This window comes from Corythoichthys intestinalis, chromosome 1 (genome assembly GCF_030265065.1).
Source record: "Corythoichthys intestinalis isolate RoL2023-P3 chromosome 1, ASM3026506v1, whole genome shotgun sequence".
Lineage (NCBI taxonomy): Eukaryota > Metazoa > Chordata > Actinopteri > Syngnathiformes > Syngnathidae > Corythoichthys > Corythoichthys intestinalis.
The window spans coordinates 53,886,716-53,911,030 of NC_080395.1; the positions used below are offsets into that span (position 1 = coordinate 53,886,716).

The 24,315-nt window shown below is 39.5% G+C and overlaps 2 protein-coding genes across 3 annotated transcripts; both read right to left on the minus strand.

The window, feature by feature from the left end:
• Nucleotides 1-203: 203 nt before the first annotated feature.
• On the minus strand, nt 204-2,668 carry LOC130920139 (BTB/POZ domain-containing protein KCTD12-like). Its single transcript, XM_057843082.1, has 2 exons — nt 611-2,668; nt 204-413 (listed from the first exon to the last, which is right to left on the minus strand). Exon 1 carries the CDS (start codon nt 2,331-2,333, stop codon nt 1,530-1,532), a length of 804 nt encoding a protein of 267 aa, XP_057699065.1. The 5' UTR covers nt 2,334-2,668; the 3' UTR covers nt 204-413; nt 611-1,529.
• A 5,053-nt stretch (nt 2,669-7,721) lies between these two features.
• LOC130919090 (high-affinity choline transporter 1-like) lies at nt 7,722-23,003 on the minus strand. 2 transcript variants are annotated; one of them, XR_009063887.1, is made up of 10 exons: nt 22,900-23,003; nt 22,331-22,556; nt 21,801-21,914; nt 18,905-19,060; nt 18,654-18,802; nt 17,930-18,073; nt 17,605-17,758; nt 15,634-15,851; nt 14,770-15,548; nt 7,722-8,621 (listed from the first exon to the last, which is right to left on the minus strand). XR_009063887.1 is itself a non-coding variant. In XM_057841505.1 (9 exons), exons 2-9 carry the CDS (start codon nt 22,512-22,514, stop codon nt 14,874-14,876), a joined length of 1,794 nt encoding a protein of 597 aa, XP_057697488.1. In that variant the 5' UTR covers nt 22,515-22,556; nt 22,900-23,003; the 3' UTR covers nt 13,467-14,873. The 2 variants fall into 2 exon arrangements, 1 of the variants encoding a protein (XP_057697488.1); XM_057841505.1 differs by lacking the exon at nt 7,722-8,621 and having other exon boundaries at nt 13,467-15,548.
• Nucleotides 23,004-24,315: the final 1,312 nt, after the last annotated feature.

The following is a 24,315-nucleotide window of genomic DNA, read 5'->3' on the forward strand; positions in this document are numbered from 1 at the left end:
ACCTTAAGTATGCTCACTGCTGCACACATGGCCTTAACTGGACAACTTGAAGGCATATGACCTGAGGATGTAAGGTCCTTTCCCAAGCATTCTGCCCCTGTGACTACAAGATCATTTAGCAATTGATAGGGGAAAGATCATACATATTACAAATGCATACTGATATGAATGAAATTGTCATTTCATAGACAGTTAAAGAGTACTGCTGGTTTCTTGAAATATATAGATTTAGATGCTGGTTGTCAAATCATGACAATGAACATGGGTGTGGTACGTATTGCTTTCTCACATTTTATTTCATACAGTTAAATATACACAGATTATGGATGCTGTGGCCTTTATCTTTCATTTTATTAATCAGTGAAGCAAACTCATCCATTCTGAGTGGAAGTCTTGGACCTTTGGTCCATTACCTGTAGTAGGTAAAATCAATAGTAGAAAGGAAATATTAAACACAATTAGCAAACAATCATTTAAACTAAATTGTGCGGTAACACTGGAACACATAAGTTATACTGTATGTTTTTAATAATAATACAATTATGTGCATTAAAACAGCAAATCACAAAACATATACAGTAGTTATACAGTTTGTGTTTCATATACGTACTGCATATAGCAGGTGTCACCAACATGGTGGTTGCAGGCATCTGGTCATACGTGTAGCCCATGGAGCTGTTCTACAAAATAGTTACCAGTGATGGGACATTATTCTCACAAATAGAAATTATACCAAACGGCAACTTGCTTGCAGAACTTCATAAATTCGACATATTATTAAACTGAAAATCTTGGTTACCCAGATAGCAGACCGACATAGAATAAACGTTGATTTTCCATCAAAATCATCAGTATGATTGAAATAGAAATTTTCGACGTCAAGTGACGTTGAAACAACGTTGTTCTATGATATGTCAGGCGATGGTTGGGTTAACATTGTTTTATAGTTGATGAACTAATGTTGACAAATAGTTTATTTTTATTGACCGGGAAATATGATTGAAAAGTCATTGAATTATGGATGAGCGGGCGTTTTGGTCGAAAACATAACATTTTTCCAATTTATTAGTAATCAAAATGACGTTTAGGTTTTGTAAGGATTTCAATGTTGAAACAACATTAATTGAGGGTGCAAAAGTGACGTTGATTCAACAATATAAGATCGACAGCGTAATGTTGATCCAACATCTTTTCAACGTCAGTCTGCTGTCTGGGTAATTTATCGTGAGAAGTAATGATCACAAATAACATCATCACGTACAGATGTGTAGGAGTCACGACTAATAACATAAAGGTCATTTGAAACCATTTATTTCACGAGTCTGTTGCAAACACTGCCAATACAGGTTGAGTTAATTGGACGTCTATTGCCGTCAATGGTAGCAAATGAGTTAACAACTAATTCTACCAACATAAGGGGTGGAGGAAACATTTTTGATAAAACTGTGCCAACAGAACACCTGATATACAAAATCGATGAATGACACAATCTGCCACAAGAGGGTCATTAAACCATCATTAAAGTTTGTTCACCGACTGAAAACGTACTCTGTGTAGCTGGTCCACACTTTGTCCTCCCCCGGGTCACTGCTGGCGTACGAGCAGGTCCCCGTAGAGTTGCAGGCCACCATGTGGAAACCGGCCTCGGCCAGCCGGTCGAACGCCTGCTCCAGGAAGTTGTACTTGAGGTAGTACCTGGACGTGTACTTGTCCGGGGGTCGATCTGGGTCGCGGCTCTCGTTCAGAGTGTCCCCAAAGACTTCTTTGGCTAGGCAAATCTTGCTGCACACTGTTATCCTGGCCACTCTGCGGAATTTGGCATCCGCTTGGATGTCCCTACCGATGGTGTAGCTGCCCCTGTAGCCCACCGTGATGTAGCCCGCGCCTGTGCCGGGCGAGCGCGGGGTTCTATCGGACGACGAGGAGGTGGTGGTGGTAGGGCTAGCGAGCTCAGCCTCTTCCGACTCCCCGCCTTCCTCCGTGGGGGAACTGTGCCCGCTGGGGACCGCCAGGCGCCGCGACAGCTCCGGTAGCTGGAAGAAGTCTGCCTCCTTCTGCAACCTCCTCCTCTCCTTGAAGAACTCGGGCAGAAAAAGCTCCGAGTCGCGCAAGTAGTCCAAAACATAGCGGAACAGAAAGCCGTCTCGGTCGAAGAAAAAACGACCCTTGCCGTCTTTGGGAAGCTCCTCCGGGGAACTTTGAGTGAACTTGGCCCACAGCAGGGAGTCGGGCACCGCCGTGAGCGTGTCGAGTCGGGTCACATATACCTGACCACCCACGTTGAGCTCCACGATGTCAGGGAAAGTCGAGCTTCGGCTCTCCGTGTCTGCCATATCCGCTGCTGTTTGAGGGGAAGCCAGTTGGGTCGTGTTCCTACTTTTGAGAAGTGTTTATATGGTTTGGATGAGTGGGAGGAGAAGCGCAATGACGACCAACACAGCTTTTAACTGTTCAGAGGGAGTTAGGGCTGCGTGCACACTCTTAATTAAACAAAGCACATTTCTTTACACTTAAAAATGTTTTAAAAATTTGAGTATGTTGATAGGGTTACGGGTTAGTTGACTGGTTGGACTGGCATCTAAAGGTTTTGAGATCAAAGGTTCAATCCTGGGCTATGGCCTCCCGATGCATGTGTGGGTTTCCTCCTGGCACTCTGGTTCCTCCTAAAAACATGCATGATATTTTAATTGATATGGAGGTAGATTTGTGTCTTTATTATTCAATAAAGAAGTTGCTTCAAACAAAAAAAAAAAAAGTTGCTTTAATCAAAAGATATATTTTCAATTAAAAAAATCACTTCAATCAAAATAAATGTGTTTGAATGCAAAAATAAATTTGAGACAAAAAAAAACATTTGAAAACTATTTTTCTTTGATCCAATTATGTATGTATTTTTGATTGAAGTAAAGAATTTTTTTGATTGAAACAACTTTTTTGAAGTAATGTTTTGCGTTTGGGCCACATTTTTGTGTCTTTATTATTCAATCAAAAAAAAAAAAAAAGTTGTTTCAAACAAACAAACAAAAAAAATTCAAAAGAAAAATCACATCAATCAAAAAAATTTTTTTCAATCAATCATAGAAAAGAAGTTTTAAATGCAAAAATGTGACTCAAAAATTTGCATTTGAACACTTAGTTTTTCATTGAAAATGTTTTCCTTGATTCGAAGCAATCCTTTTTTTTTTTTTTTTTTTTTTTCCGGGCCATATTATGGGTAGGACATTTGTGTCTAAATCATTCAATCCCCAAAAAACTTGCTTTAATCAAAACAATATTTTCCCTCAAAGAAAAAAATCATTTGCAAAAATAAAATTGCCCTCCCCCCAAATAAATAAATAATAAATAAATATATATAAAATATTATTTTTATTTGAATTTTTTTTTTTTTTTTGAAGTGAAGTGAAGTGTACGATAGGCTGCCATCTTTGCAGTATGGGTCAAAGCAATCTGCAATAAATGCAAGAGGATACCTTACCATGAGGCAAGATCAACTCTGGTTAGTTACTAGTGCAGGGAGACTGTTAAAGGTTTGATGTTTGTGCAGGATGAAGTACCTGCAAATTTAGCTGGTTTGTGAATGGCTGATGGTCCACTTTCCTATATGGATGGTTCATCGTGACGTGTTTGAGTGATCAGCCACACTTTCCTATATGGATGGTTCATCGTGACGTGTTTGAGTGATCAGCCAGGAATTCCAGTGTAATCTGACTAGTGAAATTAATATTACAGGGAAAAAAACTTTTTTGAGCTTCCTTTTTTCAGAAATATTGCTTCACAGTTCTATCTAACAAGGGTTCAATCCTTGGCTTCGACCTTCCCGTGTGGAGTCCGGCGTGGGTTTTCTCCATGTACTCCGGTTTCCTCCCACATCCCAGAACCACGCATGGTGGGCAGAGTGAATACTCCAAATTGTCCATATAGGTACGAGTGTGCGCATGAATAGTTGTTTGTTTCGTTGTGCACTGCGATTGGCTGGCAACCAATTCAGGGCCTGGCCCCGCCTGCTGCCCGTGGTTATCTGGGATTATGCAGCAACCCTCGTGAAGATATGCTGCATGGAAGATGAATGAATTAATTGTTTGCAGAAGTTTTGCTGGTTTATGACATCATGGTGGGGCCAATTTACACAAGGCCACACATGACTTGGCTGCCAGACTGGATAAAGATCTGTCATTTCCATGGCAAGGGAGTGAGGGTTTGTCAGTTTGACAGCTTTGAGTGCCACATACACAGATGGGTTACACAAATAAGAATAAGTATAATTCCAGAGCTGGGTGAGTCGACATACAATGGACACTTTTGCTATCTTTATGGGCCCCTGACACAGACACTAATCACTTTGGCCTTGTCTTGTCACAGAACTGTAGTTCTGCTTCAGGTCATGAACATCATGGTTAAAAAAAAAATTAAAAAATATTTCCAAAGGGCATTCCTTTAAAACCGGCACGTGTAAAGCCACACAATTTTTGAGTGTTATGGGGGGTGTACGGTGTATCACAAAAGTGAGTACACCCCTCGCATTTCTGCAGATATTTAAGTGTATCTTTTCATGGGACAACACTGACAAAATGACACTTTGACATAATGAAAAGTAGTCTGTGTGTAGCTTATATAATGGAGTTAATTTATTTTCCCCTCAAAATAACTCAAAATATAGCCATTAATATCTAAACCCCTGGCAACAAAAGTGAGTACACCGCATGGGAACTACATGCATCTCTAAATGTCCAAACTGAGTACTAATTGTCATTTTCCCTCCAAAATGTCATGTGACTCGTTACAGGAGTACTGTCAGCATTGCTGCAGAGATTGAAGAGGTCAGCCTGTTATTGCTCAGATCATACGCCGCACTCTACATCAAAATGGTGTGCATGGCTGTCACCCCAGGAAGAAGCCTCTTCCGAAGACGTTACACAAGAAAGCCCGCCCGTCTTATCAGACCATAGGACATGGTACCAGTAATCCATATGCTTTGTTGACATGTCTTCAGCAAACTGTCTGCGGCTGATGTAGAGTGCGGCGTATGGTCTGAGCAATAACAGGCTGACCTCTTCAATCTCTGCAGCAATGCTGACAGCACTCCTGTAACGAGTCACATGACATTTTGGAGGGAAAATGACAAGCAGTACTCAACTTGGACATTTAGGAATGTACGTAGTTTCTAATGGGTGTACTCACTTTTGTTGCCAGGGGTTTAGATATAAATGGCTATATTTTGAGTTATTTTGAGGGGAAAATACAGTAAATTAACTCTATTATATAAACTGCACACAGACTACTTCTCATTGTGTCAAAGTGTCATTTTGTCAGTGTTGTCCCATGAAAATATATACTTAAATATCTGCATAAATGCAAGGGGTGTACTCACTTTTGTGATACACTGTATGTATATCAATTTCCTTAATTGAGAACTACTATTCTGAAAATGATTACTTCAAATGGACGTCTCGTCTCATTGGACTGTGTAAATGTAGCTAATGACGCTGTTAGTCATCATACAAAAGTCTCCCTTTTCTGTAACATTTACTATAGAAAATATGATCAATTTGTGTCCCACACTTAAGTTTTGCATACATCACATGCAGCAGATGCAAAGATTAATGTTTGCAAATACCTTGGTCTGTTTTCATCTCATGGAGGTGCCCCCGCCGTCCAACACAACAAATACATTTTGTATACTGGGGGTAATGCTCTTTTTAAACGGTAACAGTACTTCCATAATACTTGATTTGTATTGCCACCTAGTGGCATTTTTAGAAGATGCACCTACAGTACAAAGTGCTGTAATCAGTTTATATTACACTACAGTTGAACTATGAACGGTAAATCTCAAACCAATCACGCCCACTAATTCAAGCATTAAACTTTGTAACTGTGCACAATTTTGTGGAGGATGGATGAATGAATTGCAAATGACCCACACGCAAGCACGCACATACCCACACACGCTGGTTACTTGGCCATCGTGTCCATGTCAATGCCGTTAAAGGTCACGGGTTTTTTGAACCCTCTCTTGCTGTCTGGCAGAGAGAGGATAATTGGATGAAGGAGGGCGCCAATTGAAATATTGTGGTTTATAGAAATAAAAGAAAGGAGACAGATATGTCATTTTCTCTGAATTTCTGTGCCTCCCATTTTAGCCCAAATAACTGCTTTTGTCTTTGGTTTGTACTGAATATCTGGTGCTAGCGTGTAAAGCTTGTTCTAAAAATTAAAAAAATAAATAAAATAAAATAAAATAATTAAAGTGCTGATGACGGTACTTGGAAATTGGACTCAAAAAAAAAAAAAAAAAAAAAAACATAGCCACTGATATATTGTGCAGCTGCTTTTAGTGGCCCATAAGCGTACAACCATTTTCATCAATTATATTGAAATCGTTATCATTGACAGTTTCATATTCGTCCTCCATGCTTAGTATGAATTCTAGGTTTGATTTAAAGCTGTTATACCTGGATGAAGACATGATACAAAACAACAAATGCTTACAAATACATGTATTTCTTTCTGCCATCTGCAGAGGAATAGCATTTACTGTAATTGTTGTGCCTGTTACTACACTTGGGTCTCATCGAAAGATAAAATTTAGTAAACATGTTTATGATTAAGGAGTCGAAATTTTAGGAGGATTTAAATGACGTGGGAACATTTCATTTTGGCAGTTGTGCATTGATCGTGTAATGGAATTATATTAGTGCAACTATGTGTTTGTAATGGTGAGTGTGTTTGTGTGTCTGATCTTAATATTCCTGTGACCCTCCCTTGCTCCTGATGTGACTCCCAGTCAAACACTGTCAATCTGGAGTTTACTGGAGTGTGAGCTTGCCAACAAACTCTGTGCTCTTTACACTCTTCATTCCATCATCTGAGAACTGCCTCTTCTCTTCCTATATTTTACTTACAGTAGAATACTTAGTTCGGTATGACTTGATATAGTGGAAAATATGCAAAAGTTATTTTTACTTGAGTGATTTAACAACAAAAAACCCTTCATATATTAAATATTCTAGATTTATCAAACACAGAAAAACATTTTATTAATGCCAAGGGAGAGAATAGAATATACACTTTGCGTCGCTCAGGAATGTGGGTAATGGTTTACAACGTTGACCTCTGACACCTCATTCAAAGTTTAAGGATTAAGAAACAAGCACTAGTGCTCTACTTTAGGCTGAAGGCTGTGATGAAGAGTGCGCATGCCTTCTACTGGCTAACTAACCTCCAGGCAATGAGTTCATCAGCCCTGATGCAAAAAAATAGAAAAATCGGGCTCTGAGGGATCAATGCATATAAATTCTTCAAAAATACCTACTAAAATTCATTGTGATCCATCCACGAAAAAGGGAGGAATAGATTTTTATTTTTTAATTATACGCACCCCCAACAGCAACAACAACATTTGTGGCGACTTGACAGGCCTTCTGCCTGTAATAAAAAGAGTAAGGTGGCAGGAAGAATTTATTGTCATTTATTTATTTATTATTTTTTAAAGCGTGTGCACCTGCTATTTCATACACCCACAGCCCTTACACATTGCACAATTTTACTTGAAACAAAGAAAACTGGGGGGAAAAAAACGTTTAAAAGGGTAAATGTATGAAAAAAATCTTGACCACTCCTCTGTCTGCGATTTCTGCATCGCGACCCTTGTTATATTACCATGTTTCACCCATATAATCCCAAAAAAATCCAGCTGTGGCCATTCACAACTATGTCTTGACACTCAGTGATACATGCTTCGTGGAGTTTTTGGATCAAAACAAGGTACGTACACGATAATATCTCGTTGGTCATGGCGTCTGTAATTCTGCTCTCGTGTGCTCTCACCTCCAGATAGGGTTTTGCTGTTTAATTTTTTTTTTTTTTTTTAAATGCCCTCCTGTTAAGAATGTTTCTTCCCTCCAGAAAATTGAGATTTTAAACTCTCCAATGATGTATCACACATGCATATCAGAAGAAATGTGGCCAAATTAGGGGTCTCAGAGCAGAACTTTAAGTCACCAGAGTGTTTTCCGCCATATATCAAACATCTTAAGCAGTCACTTATAATGTTACTCATTACTTGTGTATTCCTTTCACCTAGTGCATTTTTCGGAAGACTACTTTTACTTTTCCTTGAGTAATATTATTTGGCTACTCTACCCACCTCTGGTTCTTTGCCATCATTGATAATGTTTTATCTTGAGTACAAACATATCCACACCATCACCGTTATTTTCATCACCACACAATCCCTCTAAGAGCTGAAAACCATAATTCTCGAGTGTGGCTCCACCTTAAAGTGCGTTATCTACGTGAATGGCAAATCTTTCGAGGCTGTATTATGACTGTGCTTCTGTGTGTCACACTGTGTATGTGTGTTGTCATCGTCACCTTCTCTCAGGGTAATATCTGTACCCTTGTGCTCCTCAATCAGCCCTAATGGATCCTCTGGCTCGGATTCAGCTAGGGCACTGATTATGATGCTAAATACACACACACAGACATGCACACATACGTGCACGCGCACGAATACAACAGGGTGCGGTGGGTAGCCAACTTGCGTCGTGATGAGTTAAGAGATGTGATGACCTTCCCACTATCTCTTCGATCCGTTTATCCAGTTGTTGCAGTCCTGTGAGCTGTGTAAAATAAAATTATACCAATTAATGATACATTGGAAAACATAGTGCTAAAATCTTATATTGTTAACGTGAGCTCTATTTCTCCCACCATAGCCTATCCTGTCTGTTGACGAATGTGAAGGGTTCGCCCGGGTCCCATCCATCATGCTCTTCCGAGCCTCTATTCCAGAGTGAACCAGTCCCCAGGGGCTAATGTGTGCTATTCTCTGTATGCGTGGTCCCTACATTATTCTCTCCACTGCAATTCTATGGGCCGGGGAAAAAGGCTGTCCAGCCTTTCTTTATTTATAAAAGCATTGCACTGCGAGGAAGTTGACAGGACCTGCTACTGATGGCAGCACACAAAATCAGAGACATTATTATATTAGATAATGGTTTTAGCAATGACATTTTAGAAACTCTACCCTTTCTTCTTCTTCTTTTTCTTCAAAAAAAAAAAAACTACAAAAAAATATAATTTTATAAAATGGAAACATTCAAATTCCTTCTCCATGATTTTTTGGGGCTTCTTGGCCAGCAGCTTCAAATTAAAATCATTGGAGCTGCTCGGACTTTTGACTTATTTGACGGCAATGTCTCACTGACTGCGCAGCAGCCGACGTGTTCCGTCAAGGAGCTCCAGTCGGTCTACCTGCAGCCATTCTGAGTGGTTTAGGGGCCGCATGGATAATTAGGTTCTCCTGCCTGATTTAATTATAGAAGCCGCTACATTCTTTTAGCTCACAATTCTCTTCAGCTGCTTGGAGAGGCTAATGGAGGAGATGGAGAGATATATGGGAAGCAATAAGACATGACAGTATCTTGTGCTGTGTGATACATGCATTGATATGTTCAATAGCGTAGTGATTCCCGAGCCCATTCCATTTAGTGGCTTGTGTAGCACCACTTTCTGCCTGCGCCAGCTGAAATTTCACTAACAGGACCATCTTTCTATATATGCATCACTATACATGTATTTCTATCTTTCTTACCTCATCCTGTTTGCAGTTTCGGCCTTGCAATAAAATTAGAACAGACAATGAAATACAACATCAAAATGGGGCTACTAAAATGATTGCAAAGAACCGGTGGCGCTAGAGAAGGCAAGCACTTTCATCCAGGGATCAGTTTTTACATATTTTAAAGCAAAAGACAATGTTCTTTGGAATCTACTGACATATGGGAAAAGGGAGAAGAGGTTGCTCATTTGAAATATAAATTGAATCAGGAAAAAAAACTGAAAAAACTTAAATGTAATTAACTCTTCAAGTTTTATTAGGATGTCTGTGCAAGGATTTTAATGTGATCTTATAAAATCAAACAACGACTTGGCAGGAATTATATTTATGTGTTCTTTAGCTAATTCAATATCCGGAAATACATATGACGCATGGGTGTGCAGTATTTCTCTACAGACCAACTCCATTTTGCACCCAAAGTAAGAAGACTAAATATTCAACAAACACTGATTAGAAAGTATTTACAGTACATTACTGGTATACATTGTTATGTGTTTGATGAAACTAACATTAACTTTTAACAGTTTATGTTTATACTTATGCTGCATTCCAGAAAAGTGGGAAGTCAGAGTTGTCCGACCTCCGACGAGGAAAATATCATTGGAACGCCACTCGAACTGGGAGGTCCAAGTCGCGAAGTCAGAGAAAAAATATCTACCCCGACTTCCAAGTTGTTTCAATCTGACGTCACTGGACAAAATGGCGATGCCCATGGAAACACAACAGACCATGAATGGTAAAGCATAATTTACACGATTATAAAAATATATTCATCTGTATCTATTTATCATTAAATAAATTTAGTCATTGAACACAACTTCTCGTAACACAATATGATTTTTACTGACTTTGCGTGAAGATATGCTGCTATCTGTTAGAGGGCAGTTTACAGTGTGTGCTATTTACATCAGCTGCAGCATTTTCTCCACTATTTGATTGCTTGCGAGCAGGCAGGTTTGCTGTAGGTCAAAAGGCCTTTTGAAAAACATACAGTAATAAAAAACAACTTTCGCGATCAGCCATCTTTGCAGTTTACATTCGCTTGGAACGCTTTGAGGTCGGAACTGGTACCATCCGAGTGGGATAAATCCGACTTCCCACTTCTCTGGAATGCAGCATTAACACTGCAGTCATTTGGGATTGACATGCTGGAATATAACCATGCTGACTTTGGGGTACAGCCTGGAGTAGACAGTGGGTGAATCACAAGGCTACCACGGTCTGTGACCTATTCTCCATGAGCTTGCTCGGATATTTCAGAGTAATGAAAGTTCCTCTGACAAGTCCAAAATTGTTTACCTCGTATGACTGGAAGACTCTAAATTTACTGGCAACAAAGTCTAGGTTCTATCCAGTGTTGTTTTTGGCAGCTCTTTTAATTTTCGTTTTAGTTTTAGTCTTTGGGACGATAATACTTATTACTCTTAGTCATATGTTAGTAGTCTCAAAATGTGTTTGTCTTCGTCTAGTTTTTGTTGACGAAAACTCAAGACAAATTTTGTCTAGTTTTAGTTGACGTTTGCCATCTGTCTAATTTAAAAAATTTACTCCAAAAATAAATAAATGAAAGTTTCCAACTATTTCGAATGAACATTGACAGATGGGCACATATTGTAGCGTCTATTTACAAGGACAACGCCAACTTGGTGATAATAAACACTCAGTATGAAAACAGTACATTATTTTCAATTAATTATACCTACCTGGATGCCACGAACTGTATGTAAAAAAAAAAGTTGTCAGAGAGTTTAAGAGGACGCTCTCCGTTAGCATTAGCCTAATACTAACGTGAACGCGAATGCTATGCTAATGCTACGAGTTACATTTAGTGTGTGATGATCACTCAGTGCAGATCATTAAAGGTTAAAGCAACATTGCATACTATCTCAAGATAAGAAGACGAATCTTACAGTTTATGCAAGCCTGGAGGCTGGAGATGACACTAGCGGGTGATAGTACATGAGGGACACAACCAGACACTGCTACATGCAGGCTAACTACATCACACAAAATGTTACACATAGTGTACATGTGACGGACACTATTGCGTATTATCGTCTCATCAGACGAAAACTGGCATCCATGTCGTTATGCTTTAGTCTCCCAAAACATGTTTTTAGCTCGTCATTGTCATCAAAAAAGTGCCCGTTGACCAAATAATTTCGTTGTCGTCATCGTTGACGAAAATAGCACTGGCACAACCACATCATAGTCATCTGGAATAAATTCCATATCCCACATATCTATGAACTCTGAACTTGAATGACTGCTAAAACACAAATGCATAGATGAAGTGGTTTGGGAAACACATATACTGTACGTACTAGTCTGGAAATGGAAACGTCTTCATACTTTCTATGTAAAGGCTATGTCACCTGTCATCTGAAATGCTACAGGTGCACATTTACAGTGTAACCCAATTGATTGTTTTGTTATAGGTGATCAAATTTCCCGTTTGAGTGTTAAACAATGCAAAGTTGGTTTCAACCACTTTGTATCACGGTTTAAAGGTCTGTGGATTTTACTGGCAAAACCTTTGTTAATTGCTGAACAGCAAAAATGGAAGCCAAAAATTCTGCTTCGACCACACAGTCAGTGACTTCAATAAAGATGCCAAAGGACATTCTAAAAATATCAAGTCATCATGAATGAATGACGATTTTGGGTCTTATCCAAACATTCTTTTCGTCAGAGTCCTACACAAAACCAACCCCCAACCAACTCTTCGCTGTCCGTAAAGCACTAAATAAATGGATTGACTAGGACAAGAGGCAGTTTTCCTTGATAATTGTTAATTATGGAGAGTGCTCGGTGAGGCCCCCACACTGAACGGGGAGAGGATGTTCTCCCTCCCCCCCACCCTCCACCTTGTCCATTTTATGGGATTGGTCTTAGTTCTCAAGGACACAAAATAGGACACTTATGATGACGAAGGAGGCACAGGGGATGGGTGGGGCACCTGCGTCATTCTTGCGCATTCCTATTGGTGGACATCATGGCAACAGGCGCCAGGATTCTACACCCCCATGCAAGTGTATCAGAAGTGACCACCAGCAACCCCGCCCTACCAAAGTGGCTCCTGCTCGAGTCCAAGATGAGAGTACAGCACTTACGGTAATGTAAATAACTAGGGAGAGAGCTATTTTAAGACACTGCTTTTCACTATGGCCACCGATCGGGACAAAGACGCAACCCAAGCGATCGTAATTCCACTCACGTTTTCAGACATGTTCTCTGTCTATCATCGAAATCGCCGAAGGGTGTGCACATGAAAAAAATAAAAACCCTGGCATAAGATGTTATGAGGAAGCTACAGAATTAACAAACTATAGTACCTGTAAAAATATAGTGAGTTATGGAAAAGGTGTTAACAGAGCAGAAAAAATGTAATGACTAAATGTATGTAACATTAACACCATGTAGACATTGAGATGGCGCTAATGTTTTTCGACAATTGAAAAAGACAAAAACCCAAAGGTTTCGTATAGAATGTGCTGTCAAAATAAACTGTCATAACATTTTCAAGTTTGTCCACAAATAATATTCACCATACTTACATCAACGCCTTCTTAAAATAATTGCCTAATTCATTTTCTTCAGATTTTTCAGGAAATGGAAAAGAAATGTAACTATTGTTGAATTGCAAACAATTTTAATTTTGTAATAAATAAATAAATAAATAGAATAGTTACTTAGGTAATCATTTTAAGAAGGTGACGATATCCAATACCACAGCTTCAAAATTGTTGACATCTATTCAAAAGTACTACCAAGAAAAACAATTTTCTATTCAAAAGTATATTTTTTATATATCTTTTTTTTTACATTATAATGTTACATTATTTTATTGTTACATCTGCTGAACATCAAAAATAAATAAACATTTAGATATAATATCCTTCCTTCCCACACGATTAACGTGAAACAGCCATTTGTTATTTCTATGCCGGTCACTCCATATTTATACACACATACACATCACAGAGAAAATGTGGTCGTGAACAACACACACAGTACAGATTGATAATTTTAAAGTGTCTGACAAGACAATTAACTTCGCAAAATAAAAATCCACAAACAGCAAGTTACACTTTTGATATAATGAGATGATTGAGATTACATTCACTTTCATGTGTTTTTTTTTTTTTTCTTTTCACTGCAATTTGAACAGAGTAAATTCGGGTCTGTGGAAAATCACATACTGTATCTGTTCACATGATTTACATTAAGGCAGCAGAATAAAAGTGTCATTTATATTGATGCTTCATGTGGAATCTGCGTCTGAAAGAGAACTACTTTAATGCTTTAAATCCTCTATTTTCACTATATTTACTATATATATATGGTATATTTTACTGAGCTTGATGAATGAGTTGCCTGTTGATTCACAGTCCTTATCTCTCCTTTTCCCGTACGGCTAATCAGTAACAAAATCATATTTGGGAGCTGGTTATTCTGTTATTGATCTTTTATATTAGATGCAGTAACCTCAGTTTTATGGATGGCACTGTGGCTAAGGAAACACAGTGTCTTAAGTTTCCTTTTCAACCAAACCCTAATAGACACAACTGATGTTTTTCTTGATGCTTTTTAATCATGATAAAATAGAATATAGTACTTGCACATAACTTCAGCTATTGATTTGATTTAAATTGGTTGTCCTCAAGTCAAATGTGATCTAACTTAGGAGTTTCCCCATTTTTACAGGTGTTTTGACTTGCAAACCTAAAATGTGCTGTTGAATTCTAAAACTGCTTCATCACTTCTTTATACTTGTGCAGTTTTATATTGTCTGATTGTTATTGTAAGGGACAAAAAAAATCTTGAAATAGGATGCTCCTTTGAGAAATACAGCGACATTAACAGAATCAGAGTCAAATGTGAGTGTATTGTAAATGGTCTTCTTTCTCGAGAGTATGTGCCCTGTGTTTGACTCACAACCAGATTGGTGATTATTAGTAAATCCATTTTGTGGTGGATAGTCAGCTTGGACACAGAGCAGGTATAAATGTAGTGTCTCTATTAGTGCTGGAAACAAAATTTCAGTTTTAATATATGTTAACCTTTTGCACATCTTAAATCTAATTTTGTGAAAACATATTGCTTTGGAATGGACCCTTCACCGCTATCACCAGCCAGTGTTGTACCTCATTGTGCCTCAGGGGGACACTTGCTCATTCCTCATCTTCTTATTTGATTGACAGTTGAAGCAGTTCTTTTACAATCTTTTAAAAATGGCATTCCTATGTTTTCATTCTTCATCATGGTGGGAGGAGTCATTGCTTGACTCCTCCTCTTCCTCCTCCACAGTGTCTTTTGGCAGTGTGTCCCGGCGCGTGAAGGCAGCCGCCAAGGTCACGCTCAGTCGCGGTTTGACGGGTGCCATTTCAGACAACCCGATGTTGTTGCCACGAGTCACGAGTGTCGTCTTATCCATAATTTCTCCGCTGTGCTTGGACACAACAGCATCAAGAAAGTCGTATTTATGAGACAGCTTGCCGCTCTCAAACAGGTACTTGGCGAGGTAGGAAAACGCAACGTTACCCAGAAAGGAAGCGAGCATAGAGGCTGTTTTGAAAGGAAACTTTTGAATGACAACATCCTCCATATCGCCAGTAATATGGTGCTTGCGTTGCTCAATGGTCCATCCAGGGTAATAAATGAAAGGGGGCAGTCGCAGGTAGGGCTCCCCTCCACCTATACGTAGCACCATGCCAAACAAGTAAGCGGCCACTGAGCCGTATGTGTTTGTGCCTTTGACAAAAAGCACACTGAGGAGCTGTGGAAATATGATGACGTAAACCAAGTCTGAGCTGAGGTACCACAGTCCGTAAACTGTTCCTGTAACCAGCGCCATTACTGTAGCAAGACCACCAAACACAAAGATGGTAATGCGCATGACCCACACAATCTCGCGATCTGATGCCTGCAAAGAGAGGAGTGGATACTCAATTTTGACAAAATGTTTCATGGAGTTTAAGTAGTGAGTGGAAAAACACACAAGCACTGACCGACTGTCTGAAAGCCAGCTGGTAGATGTTCCTTGCAAACATGGAGCTCGCTGACAAGATGGATGAATCAGCAGATGACATGACAGCAGCAGATACCGCACCCAAGCCAAAAAAAGATACAAACGGTGGGCAGAGGTGTTGGAGAACAATGGGAAGAATCATATCCGCCTCTTCCTTGTCTTTTGGCGGAATGACACCATAGCTTGTTTGGTTCCAGTCTGAAATGGAGAGAAGCGTCAGAAACGTTCAGAAAGATCATTACAATATAAAGTTACCATTTGCTTAAAACATCATTACAGTTTACGATGGAAATTCTGGAACAAATCCCTGTTCATTTTATTTATTTATTTTTTAAACCTGTCCTGTTCAGCTGTTTGACACGGAGAATGGAAGTCTAAGTGTCCGGATGGTCTGAACAGTTTATTGTTACACATTGAGAGTATGACATACTCCCATAGTGATCATTCAACATACCTCGTTTATTATGACAAAGCAACGAACAGGAAGGGGTTATGGGGGAACAGAAGAAAAAAAAAAAAGACAAGAAAAGGACAAAAAAGAAACACAAACAACAAAAAGAAATACATTGAACGCCTACACTACAAATATGTTGGTGCTATTGTCAGCTAGATATATTTCCGGTTGACACCATGTGGGGGGCCTGTTGACCAGGGAAAGAAGGGGAGGGGGGTGGGGGAGTCTATAAGCTAAATGATTGGGAGTGGTGGAGTGTACACAAATCCGCTCTGTGATCTGTAAACCAGTAATTGTGTGAATCCCTTGTGAGTGTAAGACCGTTGGCAACCGACCCTATACCGCCCCGTCGCCAATCCCGGCACCGGGACCCCCCCACCCGAGTGCACCAATCACATCCAGCCGCGCGCGAGCCCCACCAGCCACGCAAATGAGTAGATCACTGTTCATGATGCAAAAGCAAGTTTTAAACGTATCATTTAAAGCATATAAATAATGTAATTCAAGTTTTCACGTATCATTTAAAACATACAAATAATGTAATTCTCTAACGAAATAAAGTTTGAAAGTGAGTGGAGGCAGACATTACTCTGGACTGTTGTGAATAGTGACTGAGAAGAACAAATTGAACAGGAGCCAGCTGGATCAAAGTAATGAATGTCAGTAGCCACTATTACTAAGCCTTTTGTAAACAATAATTTCATACAGTATAGTATTGTGCTTGATAAAAATGCTTATAGCAGAAGGAACATAATACAAAACTCAATTCAAATGAAGTTGGGCCACTTTCTTAAAATCTAAGGGGAAAAAAAAAAAATTATTTCTAATTTGATGCCAGTAACCTGTTCCCAAAAACCTGTGACATGGAAAGTGGGGGGAAAATGTTTAAAACATTCCATATGAACATTCCCCAAAAGACTTGGTTGTTCAAAAGCAAGGATTAGTGAGTCTGAAAAAAATGGCAAAAAATATATATAACATAATATAAATAAATATATATAACATTCCATTGACTACTGACTTCAAGTCTCTAAATCTCTTAAATATTGATTCATGATTGCTATTAAAAAAAAAAAAAAAAAAAAAAAAAAAAAAAAACTACCGTCCTGCTTACACAAGATTTATTTTGTTCCTATGTAACAGCACTCATAATAAAGTTTCATTTTGGGGGCTTTCATCCAGCTCTGAAAAATAGGGTAATGAGTCACTGTAGATGAGGACAGGAAAGACAGGGTTCAGTGTGTTGACTATACAGGGTGAACATATAACAGAGAAATCCAGAGATCATTCCACTAATTTGGTCCCTTGCCTCCTTCTGAGGTAACATTAAAACCGGATGGCTGTTACATTATAAATGAGTGGAACCAGCTGCTATTTACCCAGTTCTCTTAGATCTAAATGCAACATGGACCCTGCTGAGCAGCACGCTTCAATCGAGAACACAAACACCAGCAACATATTTCATACACATGCATACTTGTGTGTGAGCTCCCTAACCTGTTGAGGCCCCGATAGCTCCAATAAGAACAGAGGGAACGGCCATGACAAGGCATCCGAAAGCAGCAATGAAGGAGAGGACTTGTGCGTAGGTAGCAGAGGAAGCAGATAGGACTCGTTGAAAGTACACCTGCCATGGAATGCCTCCAAGCATCTGGGGTTAAATTTATATAGCAATAAAATACATTTGAAACAGAAACACAACTTATTATTGTGAATACAGTATGCAACATCTTACAAAAAACTTTAGTACTTCCTGTAAAAATAATAACTTAATCACTTGGTAATATTCTTATTATAGAAGAACAGAAATGGATCACAGTACCAGCAGGCAAAAATTGTCGATCCAGACCCAGGTATCCCTCGGGTTTACGCTGCCCCTCCATGGAGACTGGTAAACATGCTTCACTGCAGTCACTGTGATGTCTGAGACGGCCGGGTTGGTCAAAGCAAATGGGACGCTGATCCACTACAGATAGAAACGATTTGAGATGAAACAGAAATTTACACCACTCCCCTTATTGCAAGTTACCTGTAATGAATGCCAATTTGTGCAATACACATGTAGGCTACGTTAAACCTTTTATTATGAGTAGTATTAGTTAGTATTATTAATAGTTTTTTAGTTAAAAAAAAAAAAGTGTTACTCAAAAGCTGTTAGTGCACTTGACCCTCAACTTGGGGGAAGGTACCAATGTAGGTTCTCGACTCAGCCTCGCCGAGCCCAATGTTTACCTTCACCACCATTTAACATCAGCAGTCATGACATTGGCTGTGCTGGAAATGGCCTCATCAAATATCAGATTTTCTACTTTAGCAACAGCGATTTTAATGTAGTTGTGTTTCTATTTTAAGGGCTACTAATTGCAATAGTGAGCAACTACCTCATGCTGATTGTTGTTATCAGTCCCTTGGTTAAAAATGGTAAATAGCCACATTGTGAGCATTTCATTATCATTGCGTATCCGAAAGTATCCAAAAGGTGTGCAAGAGACACTATATATATGTATTTTTTGCTTTCCACATTCTCTCCAACAAATTGCACCTACCAGCCCAACAAAGATGCAGAAGAGCTGCACAACATCAGTGTAAGCCACTGAGTACAGTCCTCCAACCAGGGTGTAAAAGATGGCAATGAGGGCCGAAATAACCACTGACATTTTGATGTTGATGTCCACAATGACGCTGAGAGTGGCACCTGAGGTCACACACGAGCAGGTGAAAGGATAATTGGACATGATGTCACTTAGACACGACCATGGCTTTTGTAAATTGGATTTAGTCAAAAAAAAAAACTTACCAAGAGCCGACAAGATGGCGGCGGACCAGAAGATCTCTCCCATTAATGCAGGTATGAAAAGAAGGCCGCCCATGCGTTTGCCGTACAGCTGCTGGAACGGGTCTAACATGGTCACATAACCTCTTGAACGCATGGGCTTGGCGAAAAAAAGTCCTCCTATTACAGAAATGTTTCGCCTTTTAACACAGAGACTACAAGATACAAATCACAAGATCATGATTTTGAAGGCATCAACTGGGTACAAATATTTTAAGTCAAGTCAAGATAAAACCCTCAACTATAATTACAAAGTAGAAATATGATGTTTTCCCTTCATGGAGCGCTACACTTACGTATGTATGAGTATGTGGACAATAAGTACACAGAGCCAGAGCTGACAAGGAAGACCAACATATAGGATTGGTACACCTGGAGTGTGGAGTGTATTTGGAATGAAAGCCCTGAGTGAGAGAATTGAGCAGATGATTTTGATCCATAGACTTCATAATATTTTGATGGGACAAGAGGCGCAGGGCCGATTAATAGTGGCCCTATCTCTGTCAAAGCTGACTGAGTGGAAACACAGACAAAGAGCTTTTTATGTTGAAAGTTCTTGTGAATAAATGCTTAAATCCCTGAATTCTTTATAGATATGGACGTAAAACAGTCTTGATTCTTGGTTAAAAGCAAAAAAACAGGGCAGTTAGCATTTATTTTACGTAAACATGTCGACTGTTCTGTTCGTCTTTAAGCCACTGTGGCGCCGCCTTATCATCACAAAGAGCTTTTTACGTTGAATTTTTTTGTGAATAAAGGCTTAAATCCCTGAATTCTATATAGATATGGACGTAAAACTGTCTCAATTCTTGGTTAAAAGCAAAAAAAAAAAAAAAAAAAAAAACGGGCAGTTAACATTTATTTTACAGTGCCCTCCATAATTATTGGATTTATAATAATTATGTGTTTTTTAGCTTCTAATATTTTTTTTTCTTTTAAGTAATACGACACCTTAATGGAAAAAAAAGAGAAAAATCCAACTTTCAATACAAGTGCATTTATTCAGTGGGGAAAAAATCCTACATAAATAAATAATTATTTGACATCAAATAATGTGTGTCACAATTATTAGCACCCCTGGTGTTAATACTTTGTACAACCCCTAACCTAACCCAACAAAACAGCACCTAATCTTCTCCTATAATGTTTCACAAGATGGGAAAAGACAGAAAGAGGGATCTTCAGCCAGTCCTCTTTGCAGAATCTCTCTAAATCATCCAGAGACCTGGGTCCTCTCCTCTGTACTCTCCTCTTCAGCTCACCCCACATGTTTTCAATGGGGTTGAGGTCTGCGGACTGAGATGGCCATGGGAGGAGCTTGATTTGGTGTCTGGTGAACCATTTCTGTGTAGATTTGGCCATATGTTTAGGGTCATTGTCTTGCTGAAAGACCCAGTGATGACCCATCTTCAGCTTTCGGGCAGAGGGCAACAGATTTTGATTTAAAATGTCCTGGTATTTCAAAGCATTCATGAAGCCATGCACCCTAACAAGGTTCCCAGGGCCTTTGGAAGCGAAACAGCATCACTGACCCACCCCCATACTTCACAGTGGGTATGAGGTGCTGTCTACATGCCAACAAACTGTTTGGGAGGCATGCACGGAGAAAAGCTTTCCCCACTCACAATCATAAACGCAAACGTCTGGAGTTCGCCAAGCGGTATTGGGGCTTCAACTGGGACCGTGCTTTGGTCAGATGAGACCAAGATTGAGCTTTTTGGCAACAAACACTCTAAGTGGGTCTGGCGTGCCACGAAAGATGCGTATGCTGAAAAGCACCTCATACCCACTGTGAAGTATGGGGGTGGGTCAGTGATGCTGTGGGGCTGTTTCGCTTCCAAAGGCCCTGGGAACCTTGTTAGGGTGCATGGCATCATGAATGCTTTGAAATACCAGGACATTTTAAATCAAAATCTGTTGCCCTCTGCCCGAAAGCTGAAGATGGGTCGTCACTGGGTCTTTCAGCAAGACAATGACACTAAACATATGGCCAAATCTACACAGAAATGGTTCACCAGACACAAAATCAAGCTCCTCCCATGGCCATCTCAGTCCCAGACCTTGTTTTGTTGGCAAAAGGGGGTTGTACAAAGTATTAACACCAGGGGTGCTAATAACTGTGACACACATTATTTGATGTCAAATAACTATTTCTTTATGTGAGATTTTTTCCCCACTGAGTAAATGCACTTGTATTGAAGGTTGGACTTTTCTCTTTTTTTCCATTAAGGTCCCATATTATTTGAATTATAAAAAAATTATTAGAAGCTAAAAACCACATCTTAACCAGGGGTGCCAATAATTATGGAGGGCACTGTAATACCTTAGGGACGGTATGACGTAAAATGTTTGCGGTTTTGAAACCTTGACGTTTTCATACCACGGTACCTTAAAACTGGCAATCGGCACATGTCTAAAGTAAGGCACACAAACTACATTTTAAAGTGTTTTCAGCAAATAAAAGAGGAAAGGTGAATTTGTGAATGGCCAATCACAAATATGTAGGGGTTTACCGTTTTGTGAGATTTTCAACAAAAGCTACATTACAAAAAAAATGTATATATTTCATGTTCATGATATTTTACTGCGTGGCATGAAAAGATTTGAGTACACTCAGGGTGCATGCCAATAGGAATTTGTGTTACTGTAACTATTCACTCACTCATTTGCACACTCATTCACTAACTTACAGACAATGATTATAATACAAATATACATTGCACAAAAACCAAGTATTTCCATACATGCAGATTAAAGTTCAAATGGTAAAATTACTTTAGGCGTGTTTAGCAATATGCAGGTAAAAGCATGCACAAAGGGAACAGATGCCCCTGTGTAAAGGTATCATAGGCTCACTCACCAACAACAAGGCTAAGGGCATATCCAAAGGGGGCTTGTGCCCAAGCCAAACCATAATCTGGCAGATAAACGTACTCAGCAGTTCCATTAATGTATCCTCCTCCAACCCAAGTCGCTGAAATACAACAAACTAACATTAAACCAAATTAATGTGTCACTTCAGACTCATAAATTCTCTTTTTTACCTGGTGTAAATGCATGTGTGCATGCCGTTATGCACCTCGTTTTCAAAGAGTCACTAATTGGCCGTTACATTAGGTGCATACTTGAAAAAAATAATTGAAATGTATTTGCTAATATTTATTACTTCATGTAGAAAATCCTCGCATCGAATTTTATGAGCAGAGGTGTACTTAATGAAGTGTCCGATTTGAGAAGCCAAAGTGAAGTTAAACATGATCAATGTGTGCGTTTTTCTGACGTATTGAATATCTCGATTCAATTTAATACGCCACTTCATGAGTTTTGCTACATATAATATCAATTAACAAATAGTAATTAAAAGGGGGGGAAAAAGTAATATCTAATTACCCGTCATTGTAAATCCTCCGACGAATAATCCAATATCTCTACCCCCGACCATGATGGTTTCGCTGCGGTCGGTCCCCTCGGCCTCCCCGGAGTGTTTGTTCTTCCATGCCGCCCAGATGCCCACAAAAAGTATGAGGAGGTAGAAAAGCGCGATAGCCACAAGTCCCTCGACATGGATGGTCATGGTCGCGCTGGTCTTGCGCTAGGAACGAGGACGCATGGAGACCTGCGGCGCACGCAGAGAGATGGTCATTTTCAGCAAACATTGAGTGTGTGTGTGTGTGTGGGGGGGGGGGGGGTTTGATTTCAATAATAGGTGAAGAATGAGTTTATTTTGTAAAGAGTTCTTTGTATAAAAAAAATAATAATAATAATTAAAAAAAAACGGATTATTAAATGAGCAACATCAATAAAATGATCAAAATAATTCGTCCGTTACAAAGCTATATTGTGCGTATTTTGCTCGACTATATAGAGGAATAACAAATTTATTCTCTTAAAGTCATAGAAATTAGAAAACGAATAAAACACTAGTCCACAAACTGCTCATGGATACTATTTAAACATACCTGGAAAGTTCCGAGAAGCATGTGCTGGGCTCCTCAGACGTTCGCTCAAGAGTCTGCGAGGCGCGCGCCAATGAGACAATGGCGGAGGTCTCTCGGGTGACTTGGTGGGCTTTTAAGGGGGGCAAGTACCGTCAGAGGACTTGGAACAGACGTCAGAGGAGCCGAATGGCTCCTATCTCCATCAACGAGCACCGTGCACGTAGTGACACTTCTTATCTTCTCCGATTCAATTGCTTCTCGAATCTTGAACTCTGTGCTTTTAACTACACTGCTAAAAAAAATTAAGGGAACACCAACGCAACACATTGTAGATATAAATGAATGAAATATTTTTATTAAATACTTTGTTCGTTCCATAGTTGATTGTGCTGACAACAAAATCACACAAAAATTATCAATGAAAATCAAATGTATCAACCCATGGAGGTCTGGATTTGGAGTTATACTCAAAATGAAAGTGGAAAAACACACTACAGGTTGATTCAACGTTCATCTATAAACAAGTCAAAATGAGGCACAGTAGTGTATGTGATCTCCACGTGCCTGCCTGGATGACCTCCCTGCAACGCCTGGGCATGCTCCTAATGAGACAACGGAAGGTGTCCTATAGGGAATCTCCTCCCAGATCTGGACCAGGGAATTACTGAGCTCCTGGACAGTCTGAGGAGCAACCTGGCTTTGCCAGATGGACCTAAACACAATGTCCCAGAGGTGTTCTACTGGATTTAGGTCAGGCGAACGTGGGGGCCAGTCAATGTTATCAATCCCTTCTTCCTTCAGGAACTGTTGCATACTACAGCCACATGAAGTTAGGCATTGTCGTGGACCAAGAGAAATACAGGTCCCACTGCACAAGCGTAGCTTAAGACAATGAGTCCAAGGATTTCATCCCAATACCTAATAGCAGTCAGGGTACCATTTTTTGAGCAGTATATGTCAGTTTTAACAGAACCATTGGAATACTTACCAAAATATAAAGTAGATATTGACACTTTTTTTGGGGACAGGTCAGCGAATTGAGTGTTTTTCTTCTCACATTAATTTCACGAGGCCAATTAGATGACTCACTGCATTTGTTTATTTTTGTGTGAGAATGGGGGGAGGGGTGCTTGTCGCATTATCTGACAGAGCACTGTCGTATAGGTCTGTACACACCAAAGTTGAATACTTTAAATACTTTCTTCGCAAGAAGGTATTATTTCATTATGGTACAATCTAAGGGTATCAAAGATTAGGCTGCAGTATGTCAATATACAGGGGTTGGACAAAATAGTGGAAAAACTTAACATTTTGGCATCATAATCATTGAACATAATTGTTCAAAACCGGTATGAGGAACATTCCAATGAGGTTGAACATGTCGTATGGCCAGCACACTCCCCAAACCTCAACATTATTGAGCATGTATGGTAACTT

Excerpts from the sequence above, each read along its gene's own strand:
- LOC130920139 (XM_057843082.1), bottom strand. The coding sequence starts at position 2,333 with ATGGCAGACACGGAGAGCCGAAGCTCGACTTTCCCTGACATCGTGGAG.
- LOC130919090 (XM_057841505.1), bottom strand. The coding sequence starts at position 22,514 with ATGACCATCCATGTCGAGGGACTTGTGGCTATCGCGCTTTTCTACCTC. Across the intron at positions 19,061-21,800 it reads TGCCCTTAGCCTTGTTGTTG|GAGGACTTTTTTTCGCCAAG; the intron begins GTGAGTGAGCCT and ends TTTCTGTAATAG. Across the intron at positions 18,803-18,904 it reads CGCCATCTTGTCGGCTCTTG|GTGCCACTCTCAGCGTCATT; the intron begins GTAAGTTTTTTT and ends GTGTGACCTCAG.